Source organism: Grus americana, chromosome 3 (genome assembly GCF_028858705.1).
Source record: "Grus americana isolate bGruAme1 chromosome 3, bGruAme1.mat, whole genome shotgun sequence".
NCBI classification, from domain to species: Eukaryota; Metazoa; Chordata; class Aves; order Gruiformes; family Gruidae; genus Grus; species Grus americana.
In genome coordinates, this window is record NC_072854.1 from 60,313,513 (window position 1) to 60,326,018 (window position 12,506).

At 35.3% G+C, this 12,506-nt stretch overlaps 1 protein-coding gene across 7 annotated transcripts in view; it reads left to right on the plus strand.

The window, feature by feature from the left end:
• Positions 1-12,506, plus strand: part of LAMA2 (laminin subunit alpha 2) — a 379,531-nt gene that overhangs the window by 118,047 nt on the left and 248,978 nt on the right. For all 7 annotated transcript variants that reach the window (XM_054819583.1, XM_054819586.1, XM_054819585.1 and 4 more), the window contains one exon: positions 540-782. In XM_054819583.1, coding sequence (XP_054675558.1) covers positions 540-782 — 243 coding nt within the window. The remainder of the gene's footprint in view (positions 1-539; positions 783-12,506) is intronic.

Consider the following 12,506-nt stretch of genomic DNA (forward strand, 5'->3'; position numbering starts at 1 on the left):
TTATTTATGGCCACAGTGCCGAGTCATGTGATTGAAGCAAGAATGTTTTATAGAATGATTTCAGTATGATGTGATTACCTTTCAATAGCTTAAACCTATGTTTTTTCTTAACAGCTATAAAGTTGTAACAGAGTTTGGCAACTCTTAACTGTTGCAGAAAATGCGTGTCTATAAATATACATATAGAAATAAAACCACTTCTACAAATTGAAAATACTTGAAAACAAACTTTGCAAACATTTGGCTGAAACTGCAGCTTAGCAATTGCCTACTAAGTTAAGTGGAATTTAGAGTGCTTTTTAATTCTACTTTCAAAGTCTCTTTGGCCTAATGCAATAATCTTTTTTCAGAAATGTTAATGGAGAATTTATTTCTGTAGTTAAAGAGTTTCAATGGAATCTATGGTCACATTGTATTTTTAGGGAAAAAAAATCAAACATTATCATATTTACTGTTCTTAGTCTGGTAGCTATTAAAAAATTGCAATGAATTTATAATCATGTATTTACATATATTTTAAAAATCCATCTATTTTTCAGATTTTCCAGATTGCGTATGTTATTGTGAAAGCAGCTAACTCGCCTCGACCTGGGAACTGGATATTAGAGCGTTCGCTGGATGGTGTGGACTATCAGCCATGGCAGTATTATGCTATCACAGATAGTGAGTGCCTGACGCGCTACAACATTCATCCCCGTCCTGGAACTCCATCCTATATAAAAGATGATGAAGTCATATGCACTTCTTATTATTCCAAAATCCATCCTCTGGAAAATGGAGAGGTAAGATCAGATGTTATTCCATGCACTGTAACCTGACAGAAAAAAACCAGCTTTGCTTAATTAGCAAATATCTGCCTTGAGTAGACAGGGAGTGTTTTGATATGCTTGAAAAATGGGGAGGTAGTCTATTTGCAATTTTGAAAAACTCATGTTACGTGGTCCTATATAAATGCATAGAAGGCACACTCTGATGACCATATGCCACAAAGTAAACCAAGAGGTAAAAGACTTGTTAGATACAACTAGGCACTAGTACTTTCCGACAACCTTAGGTCCTTGAAATATGTTCTCGTGTCACTTGTGAAGAAAGGTGAGAATGCTGGGAAAAATCATGGACCCAGTGAAGTCATTAGAAGACTTTGAGTTGCATTTTCAGTCTCGGTGTATAAGATGGGATGTTAAATGGTAATGATTTTACTCAGAGTTTAATTTATTGCATTTAAGAGCTTGTAACTGACCCTTTGCCCCTGCCCCTTCATTATTCTCCTGCCAGAGGCCTCTGCTGTTACATCGTGAGTCCAGGCACCTGACTCATGGACCAGTCATTTGTTTTAACTGAGGGCACAGGGAAGATGTGGTGGAGGTGACAATGAGGATCTGAGTTTGAAAGAACAAGGCAGATTGAACAACTGTAGCTGAAAATGCAGTATTTTCAGCCACTTAAAATGAAGAGAGGGAAAGCCATGTGTACCAATTTCCAACAACTGCATATTTTTTTCAGGTATTTTTCCAACACTTGCTTTGCACACAACTTGGTAATTCAAGAAAATAATGTGACTTGAATGTGCACTAGATCTGAAGTATTTATTTATTTACAGATTCTTTGATGTCTAATGATGTTCTGTGAAATTTTAGCCTCAATATTTATCCTTCTGTTAATTTCTTCTATTCCACTTTTTTAACAGCTTATGTCCATATAAAGAGGTACAAACTTACTCTCCTTTTTTCCTCTACGTGCAAAGCAACATTCACAGACAAAATTGTTTATACAATTGTTTTTGAGTACTGGATATAGATACATATATTTTGTTTGTGTTCAGAGGAAATTTCCAATGCCAGCTGCAAAAATAGAAAAATGCAGCTTTCAATGAAAATATCCTGCTGATACACTTTAAAGAGATGTAAGCTTGGATCTAAAGGACTCTCATATGAGTTATCAGATATGAAATCAGTTGCACATCTAGGACAAAATCATTGCAAGTACTTTGTGTTTGTAGTTGTATTGTTTGTAGTTGTATCATTTGAATGGGTATTTGTTCTTGTAAAATCTAGCAGGAGCAGATAAAGTGATATTAAAAGAAATAGGGCATACACATATGCTATACTTTCAAAATGTTTCCAACTGGGTGCTTTCTGAGAGGTGAACAGAACGCGGGTTAGCAGCTTATCATTCGCAAAGTAATTTTATACAGTTTCTTTGGGAGAACATGTCTGTGCTGAAAATGTAATGCCAAAGTAACTATTCCAATAATTAATTTAATTTACAATGTTCAATTTCTTTGATTATCTAATTCTCTTGCAGACAAATATTGATTCCAGTAGTCTGCTGTCCTCTTGGTTAAGCCAGTGCCTCCTTGTGTTCTTCATTGGCTGAGTTAAACAGCAAAGGGCTTTTATTCAGCATACTGGCATATATCCATGACTGAAATATTGGCTTAAGTCCTGCTGAATTGAGTGGAACTTAGTTCCAATCTTAAGTGTGCAATTAATCATTTTTAACTTGGCCTGATGTGCTGTAATTGGTGTTCTGTCCTGAACCTAGTAAATGACCAGCACCTGATAAACACTTCCTTTATACGGGAAGAAGACTTTGAAGGGAGGAATGCATCTGTTCCATTCCACTTGGAAAAGGGGAAGTGTTAGATATGGGCGTACTCTATGAAAAGCATACGATTTAAGCCACCCTAGGTTAATCTTGCCTCACACAGGTAGTTATTAATCTGCGATATGGCTCCAATAGAGAGAGAACATCTTGACTGGAAAGCCTAAAGCTTAACTTTTATAGTAAGTGGAAGAGTATCATTCCACTTGGATTAATCAGCTTACGTTTTTAACAATATTATTTTTATACATAAAACACTAGTTTCATCTATCTGAGTAGCTATAGACTGCATTATGAAATGTGTAGCATTAATACAGTATTAACCCAGGTTAATTCTTTTTCATATTGCATCAAATGTGTAACATGAAAAATAATACAATTCATGCCAATATCAGATTTACTTGCAATTGTGTTGTAGGTGGTATTTGCCTGGCTCCTGGTCTTTCAGTGGTACTACATCTGCAATCATTTAGTTTTGTTCCAGAGTAGGACTTTTGTTCTACGTCTCAGATATTACAGACATTTTGTAAGACTGACAGAGTTATGAAATATACATTAAATACCTTTCCTTTGTTTTAAAACTCGTCAGCTACTTAGGCACACCATTCTGGTGTACACTCAGGAAACGTGATGAAGTGCAGAAGGAGTGTAGGTCAACAAGCCAGTTGCAAAGCCAGATCTACATCTACAGCAGTGTCTTAAGTTAAAACTTGTCATCTTAGAAAAAGCAGAATATATTCTTTTCATATATATACTTTCAATGAACATTTTAGCCAGCGACTTGATTGATTAGAATATTTCCAGAAATGTTAATTGTAAGCAAAATATTTTTGGCATTTAAATAGTGTCACTATTTGCACCAGTAATATTCTCTTGGCCAATGTCAGAATTAAAACCAACAACAACTAGAACAGCAACAACAAAAAGACAACAAAAAACCAAAAACCCCATGTGATTTATCGTCAGGTCAGTGTAACTAGCACAAGTTTAAGTTTGCTCAGTCAAATGTGAATAAACAATCTTTAGACCAGATTTGCATAAAATAATTTTATTGAATATTTTCATGAATTAATGGGAAATTGCATAATGATAGCTTCTGAATGAACAAATTCTCAAATCAGGAAATGTCTTTAAAAGTGTAGGCTTGAATGGAGGAAGACTGTTAGCATTGCAGTTTCCATACTGTCTAAGATCAGTGATACCTGAAAAAATCATAGGGAGACCAGAATGTCTCTATATCACCAAGGCAGACTTTTAGCATTTATGCTTCTGATATGCCATCAATAAATGTAAATGCTAAAGTTTCCCAAATTAGTATTTCAAAATGAAAAAGCAAGTTCCACTGTCTCAGTGTCCCCAAGCCAGAAGAAGATCTGAAAGAGAGTTATAGTAATGAGTTACTCATTAACTTGTACTGAATTGATGTTTCTTGCTTCAATGATAATTTTTTTTGGCACTAACTGAGAAAGAGTTGTTTATGTAAGGGTTAATAACTGGTGGGATGAGGCTGCTATTTTCAGGTAAAGAAGAATGCCCATTTTGTGACATTTTCATCTTTACTTAAACACCATATCAGATTGGTATTTCTTTTTATCTCTATTTCCTCGGATGATCATTAGGTTGAGAACTAAATATTAGTGGGTTACCATGGTGATTTTTGCTTCATTTCCCTGGCACAGGAGCCTGTGAAGTTTACATCTAGTTTGTACCTTTTCTATTGAAATCTTTCTTCTTCCGCAAGACTACAATTTGTGTCACAGCTTCTTTACCTTGATGACTGGGTGGATGTAAGGCTCTGGACATTAACTTTCAATGTGGCAATTTTTTTTTTCTTCTGTGAGTTGTATGAAGATTTCCTTTAGTAAATGCATGTTTGAACTAGCGTGCATAGTATTTGTATTTTGATAAATGGGAATCTTTCCTCTTGCAGTTGTTTCAAAGCTGAAGACTTCAGGTGCACCAGCTGATCATTATAACATGTTAGGAAAATGTATATCTTTTCATAGAAAATGACATATTTTACCAGACCTGTAGTTTGACAGGAAATAAAATAGGAATTTACACTTAGAAAAAGCATTCTTCAGACATACATAGATTTAGAGTATTTTGTATAAGCTAGGAGAAAATATTTAGGTAAAAAATAATTGTTTTGTTGTTTCTTTAATATAAAGTAATTCTCTGTGCAAGCAAAGATTAAAAGTCAAATCCAGTGAAGACAGTGGGAGAAAGATTTAATTAATCTGATAGGAAAGCACTTGCTTTTACTAAGAAGTCAGGAAGAAAAACCCCTCATATTCTGGGAAACATTGAGTTTCTCTACAATGAGGCTTTCTGAAAGAATAAAAAACAACAGGAAGGGCGTGAATTTAATTCCCACTTTATTAAATCTTAATTGGAATAGCCAATTGACTCCCTCGTCCATATTAGTGTCATCACATAGAGGAGTTCTGGCAGAAAGTTGTTTTTCAAAAATTATAATCATTGTTGTGTGGAAGGTATGTAAACTTACAAGGAGAAGAAATCCCTCCCTCTTTGTGGCCAGAATCTGTCTTCAGAAGATGCTGCCTCAAAGGATATTCTTGCAGTTGAGTAGAGTTTAGGTTGCACAGAAGTTACAAATGTTGAGCATTATTTGTCAGTTTGGTAGGCAGATTTAATATGAAAAGGAGGGGTTAGGAGACCAGAAGCTGAAGTGGCTGTAGATGAGGAATACTTTTCCTTCAAAGATGTTTGTCTGTGTGAGTGCGTGGCTGTAGCCAATGGAAAAATCTCTAGGCAGGACACAGAGATAACACTGGTCTCTTTCAATCCCAGTTGCCCGTTGCCAGAATTATCAGATGCAAGTTCTCTTGAAGTTCTTGCTCGGGGTAATATTGCTATCTAGTTTCTACTTCCTGGTTATGTAGTCTGCGCTTGCTGTTAACCTTGCTGTAGAGACCAGATGAAGAGGACACCAATGTTGAAACCCTTCCTAGATGTTTTTGACTCCTACCCAAGACAGTTGAAAATAATAACAATGTCAGTACTGATGGAGAGTCGTTGGGGGGACAGTGGGGGAGATGAGTTAAACATTCATTTATCCCTATACTTAATGAAAGCTTTTACATATACATTTTTTTAATCTATCTCATACTGCCCCATCACCAAATACACTTGTGCAATTGTGAGCTTTTTGGCTTTCCATCACAATGTTTTGTTGTATTTCATATTTCACAAAAGAATGAAACTGAGATGTAGATTAGCTGGATCAGGATGCTGTGAACATCACTCCCTGCTCATTGCTGCGATACTAACTTAGGATCATGAGAAAAAATCCATAAATGTATCTCTGCCACAAATTGTAACCGATGAAGAAAGCCATATATTTGTAATCATCCTAACAAGGCAATGGAGAGGTGAAATTTCAGGATTCAGTAAATATTTCCTTGTACTGAATAAGACAAACAATCTCTGACCCTCCTGCGTGAGATGCTTTTGATATGTTATTTTCAGTTGCTAAGAATGATCTACCTTGACATTTAAAGATCAAAAAATTTAAAGGTATTAGCCCTATATTTGAAGAAAAGTAATCTGATTCTAGAAATGAGAATACCACCTAATTGCAGTATGCCAAGTGTACCAAATTTCCAAAACGGTTGTCTAGATGCTTCGGATCAAACACAACCCTGGGTGTTGCTTGTTTCTGTTCAGCAAGTTGCATTTGTGAAGCAATCGATATGACTGTCAGATAATTGATATGACTATATTGATAGTGACTATCAGATTATTGTTAAGGAGGTAATATAGTTGTACATCTGCTACTTAAACATTTTTGAGTAGCACAGCCCAAATGCACCTTTTAAATGACTAATCAGTGTTAAAGGACTTGGTCATTTACTTCAACAATGTCAATTTACTTTCAGCATTACATTTACTATGCAGACTTAACCAAATTAAAAAAAGAAGTTATACCTACAGAGGAATATGCAGTATTTTTATAATATTCTTTTTTAGTAACTAAAGCAGTGCATGAAAAAGGATTTTAAAATAGCTTGGATATTAGACCTGTATTTTACATCCCACACTTTTTCAGCTCATGGGATTTCCTTATCCTGATGTGTTTTGCACTTTTCATACTGTTGATGAATCCATATTCCAAATACTTTTCCATCCTTACCTCAGACCCCTCTGGAGTTCTTGCATTCATAACATCCTTTGGCAATCAGTTCCATATGTCTGGCACCTGTTGTACAAAGAATCACCTCCTTTTGTTTCAGTTTACTTGGCTACCCCTGTTTTCATTTGATGAACCCCAATTCTTGTACTGGAAGATTTGGTGAGCAGTCAATCTGTGAGTCTTTCCTCACATCATTTATCATTTTATAGATTTCTGTCATATTTTTACTTGTCATCTATTTTCCAGGCTGAAGAGTCCTACCCTATTCTGTTGTTTTTTATATACAGAAGATATTCATTCATTTCATCATCCTCTTGACATTCTCTGAACTTTTTCCAGTATGTATATGTGAATTTTAAGATGAGGTGACAGTGGTATTCAAGGTGCGGGTGAACCATGGATTTGTAGTGGTCTAATTATATTTTCTACTTGTGATTTCCTAAAAGCTTGTTTCCAACTTGCTATTTTGGATTGCTGCTGAGCATTGTTGCTCTTTGAAGTCTAATGTTTTCTCTAGGGAAAAAATAGTAAGGGTATCACTTAAAAATATGAATAGCTTACTCCTAAATTCCATATTACTTCTGCCTTACTGGCTTCCTTTCCAACTTAAGGTGTTAAAATTCCCACTTAGTTTCCTTCCTCTTGCTGATCTTTTAATCCTTTTTCACCTCTTTATGATGTCTTACTACCAGATTGTATGTACTTCTTGTCTAATTTTTTTTGTTTAAAATAACTTTTTCTTCAAATTTACTTCTTCACCTTCTATAATTCTAAGAGGTTCAGTTTTCTCATCTTTCCTACAGTTCTTAAAGGACTAAGATGCCAAAGGAGTGAATGAAATGCAGATATTTGAATAGACAGATAATGAGTATTTTGTGCTGGCTAAACCATCTGAACGGACCGCGCCATACCTCACATGTCTGCATAAATATCATTAGTGTGATTCTACTGCCAGAGCGATGCCAGGTATTAAATTGAGCTGTGTCTTCTCCATTTCTTCTGAAAGCATATGTTGCTCATGTAGTATTTGTGCAGGCCTTTACGAGAGTTTGTTAAGACTTCCGCAGCATGAAACCTTAACCGTGTTCTGTCTAAGAATTCAGCCTAGAGAAAGGTCATGTCTTTACAGTGGGAGGGTTAGTACTAACTGATCATCTTAGCAAATTTCCTGAGAGGAAATTTCAGACAATGATTCCTGAGCAAGACAGAATACTAGGTAGTAGATTCAATTCAGCTTCCTAATATATATATATTTTTTTTTTTTAACCCATATCTAGTGTTAAATGAAAAGTACTTGGCAATATTTTCAGAAAGATATTAACACTAACACATCATGCTTATGAAGGGTTTCTGAGATGACTAACTGTTGATCAGTAAACTGCATAGTATTATTTCCATGTTCACAAAGGTAAAAATTAGAGACTGAAAGACTTTGGCAAGCGCTGTCTGTATGAACAACGGAGCATAAGGGTCTCTGAGTCCCGATGCTAGCCTTTAACAAGAAAGTTCTTCCTGCCTACTCTATGGCCATAGCCGGCACTAAGGCTGAAGCAGAAGACTGACAGGGAGGGGAGTTATGGTGGGAGTTAGGTAACCTGTCTCCTCTGCAAATGAGTTTTCCTGTCACTGTTGTTATAATGGTGAGAATGATACTGCAATGAAGGGGATGCTTCAGTGCTGCTCCTTCAAATGCTTAACCTCTTACTCCTCCTATGGTGGTACCAATGTAAGTGTGAGGTCAAAAAAAAAAAAAAAATACTGTTTCTGTGGCAGTAAAGTCTGTATGAGCTCATTCATTAGTCTATATTTTCTTCAGTCAAGTGGAAGCTCAAAGTGTATGCTAAACATGTAAAGAATAAAAAGAAACAGAAACAAGTTCCTTGATAGTAATGTTTTGTTATTTTGTTCGCTTCTCTTGAATGCTAGTACTCTGCCCCTTTTTAAACATGTCTCTGTGCTCTGTTTCGGGTCACTTTGAACCTCCCCCACCTCCCTGCAGTAATCTGCTGCCCGCTGAGCTAGCCTCAGAGCAATGATGCCGGGAATGTTGAACTCCCTTACTTCCTGATGTTTTGTTGCTAGTTTTCTCCTCTTCATACCATAGTGTTTGTCCTGTTCACTGTAGTCTCATGTAGTCTCATTAGATGTCCATGCTAAGAGGACAGAGGGTCAGAATTTTCAGAAGTACTCAAAATTGAAACATATTCGGCTGCAGACTGAAAATTTTGAGATTACTTTTTTCCTAATAATAAATGATACAGATGCTACAGTATTTCTAAAAAAATTGCATAAAAGTTTGTGGATTGCAGTATTGATACTGTCTTTATAATTCCTATTTTTAATTTGATCCTCTCAGCATCTATCCTGCATTTAGCATCTTGAATTTATTGTAAAATCATTTTCCTGAATCTGAGCTGTCAGTTCCCATTGAGTAACAGCGATAGGTTTCTTTTCAATAGAAAAGGCATCTATCTATACAGTAAAAAGTAATGCCAGTAATATCTCTCTCCACGCCCTCAGCTGCAATCACCCTCAGCATTTCTCATGAGTATGCTAAATTTTCATATGTTTGATGTGCATCTCTCTACATTTCCTTAGAATATTTGGGGGTTTGGCATATGTTGTCTTGTGCCGGTATTTTCTTGATATATTGTCATTGCAAAAAATGGATGATACAAAAAATAGGTAACAATCTATTCTTAATGGATGAAACTGTTCAGAAATTTAAGCTGGTTCTACTTCCAGCATCACAGTTTAGACCAAGACATTAGACAAAGTCTAATGAATGCATTCAGAGTTAGAAATCCCAGTACTGGTTTGTTTTTGTGAACAAACTTTTTTCAGCTTGATGTCTGAACAGGGAGAATAACAATAAATTTAAATTATTGAGGTTTTTTTTCAAAACAGTAAAAGGGAAATTTTTATTTTGATCTATATGAATTGTTCCATGCAATGCTGAATGAAAACATTTTATTCTGTCATTTAATGTTTTTTTAAAAAATGCAAAGACAATGAAAACAAATTCCACAAAACTGAGAATGGAGGACATGCGACAGTCTTTTGCCTAGAAAGCAAAAGAAAGCTTCAGATGGTAGAGATCTTATCAGATGCAGCCCTTACATCCAAGAACATGTCGCACTGCTTCCCAGGTTTTTAGCATACTTTGAGTCAGGCTATCTAGCCAAGTGGCATAGCTTCATTTTGTAAAAAATCATGAATTGGGTTTTCTTTGGACTGAAATCTAAGTAAGTGTTCTATCAGCTTAGGACCATTCTCATCCTGCTTTTCTGTCTTCAATGCACAGTTAGTAGTTTGTGGTGAGCAGTAATACAGACGGCCAACAGGATCCTTAAATAAATGGTGCCTATTGTTAAAGATCTTTCCACTGAAGTCAATAACCTTTGGATTAGGTCTTCTGTGAAGACTGTTTATCTCATTTAATTCAATGTTCCACCACTTCAGTAGTTAAACAGTCACTGGTTAACAATCTGGATTACGTCATACTTTGTTCTCCCTATTGGTCTTGGTTTATGTTTTGTTTACTTCCTGTCCCACCCCCACCTCCTGGCTACAGCAGCTTCAGGAAGTCTGGGGGTCAAGCCATGGTTTTGGATATAATCTTATGTGTCTAATTGGTCTCAGTGAAATGACTGTGATGATACCTTCTACTTGTAAGTCTCCTTTTTTGAGTGTTCTGGAAGCATAACTTAGCCTAAAAAGTTACTTGTGTCTACCAAGAAGAATAGAATATAAATTTTCTTCAAGAATTCTGGCACATAAGCTTTCAGCTGATCCAAAATTTCCAGTTAGAACAACCATGAAAGAAACAGTTTACAAAAAGAAGTAAAACAGATCTGAGGTTTGGACAAAGATCCAGGTCTAGTTAATTTTGTTGCTTTTTGGTTTTTTGTCTTTTTTTAATTTGACTTAGTAAAACTAGAGTACCTAATCTGAGGGAAAAAAAAATAAAGACATTTAACAAATGACTGCAAAATAAATGGATAAATTTTACATATTCCATGTACACAATGCTATATTGCCTCACTAATATAAAATTATTAACATTTCCTGATTTCCTAATAGACATTCATAGATATGTAAAAGGAAAAAGCAAAGTATTTGACATAAGTACTCAATATCATAGGAGAATTTTGAAAACATCTAGAATTTAATTTAAGACAATTTTAAATGATTTTATTATGCATGATGAGAACACTCTTCACAATTATTTATTCAAATCTTGTTCAACCAATCTTGCAAGTCAGTTAGTTTATAATTGCATTATAGCAATATTGACTGTTAATTTTTGCCTGAGAAAAGAAAAACTTACAGTAATATTTTTAAGTTGATAGTTCATACTGAACTTGAGTTTCTGATATTTAATATTATAGAATAAAAAGAGTGTAACATACTTCTAAATTATCCAGCAAAGAGGAAACAACTGTGGAAAACTATATATAAGTAGTATAGCAGTCTCCCATTACTGTAAAAACAAGAGGAAGGATATTTACTGGTACATCTGTGTGGGCCAAATTGGAATGAAAGTTTCTTTTGTGTAGTTAGTCAGACAGTCCACTTTTCTATCTTGGCATGCCTTCTGTCACTGAGCGGAAACTTATGTTGTAATTTCTAGCATTTCTGGAAAAAAGAAAAGATGATTAATCATATGAATCATAAGACTTAAAAAGTAATAAAGTTCGATATACGAAGTACATACTATAGAGTAGTCTTTCAGTCTGAAGTTGAAAAGTCAAATTGATTAGATGATTTACCTTTTTTCTTTAGCATCCATCATTTATTGATCACAATGCTTACTGAAAAGAGATGAGCATTGCACATCTTTCTATACATCTATGGTAGTTTTTCCAAATCATAAACGGAGGACTCATGCCTGTAAATGTAGTTTATAACTCAACATACTCTTTTAGTGTTACAAAGGGAAATGGTGCACCTTAGTCTTGGTATTTACTTGTAATGACCCAAACCTGTCTTCCTGTTGGGTTGGGTAGCTAATTTTTTGGGCATTCCAGCAGCAAAACAAGAACACTGAGTGTTTGGTAACTTGGTGAGTTATTTTCTCTTCTGCATGCTTAGGGGAACTGAAGATCCCCAGCGGGTGGTTGTTTTGGGGGTGGGGAAACTGATACTTGAAGATCTTACCCACACAACTGAAATACTTAATAGAAAATTTTGCTTAAATACTACTTGGAAGCACTTTCCAGTAAAAGTTAAAACCACAAACATTTATTTACTTTGGCTATCTATTGCATTTTGTGTAGCGCTATTGTTCTGAGATGAGAAAATTATAACACAACTTTCTAAGGGTTTTTTTGTCTTTTTTTTTTTTTTTTTTTGAGTAGGTGTTAACAGTCATGGATAATTACTGGGAGAAAGAACAACTTAATTCTTGTTTTTAATGAGTCTGGTGGCCAAAGGCTTAGAAGGACTTACAGACTTGGTAAGGATGATAAGCAGCTGAGAGATGCAGAGAGAGAGGAAAAAGCAGTAAGGGTTATAAGGTAATTTAAAACCAGGGACTGGGAGAGCTCTAGTGAGTGTCTAGTTCAAGATGAATCATTCTTTAATGTTCAAATAATAAAACTCTGTATTGCCAAAAAATGAATAATTTTTGTAAAGATAGAATTTGTTAAAATCCAGGTGGGCGATGTGGAGGAGTAATTTTGATCAATAAAAGCTCACTGAAGCAGGGACATATGAATTGGTCAGCCTGAGGCCAAATGTAGGT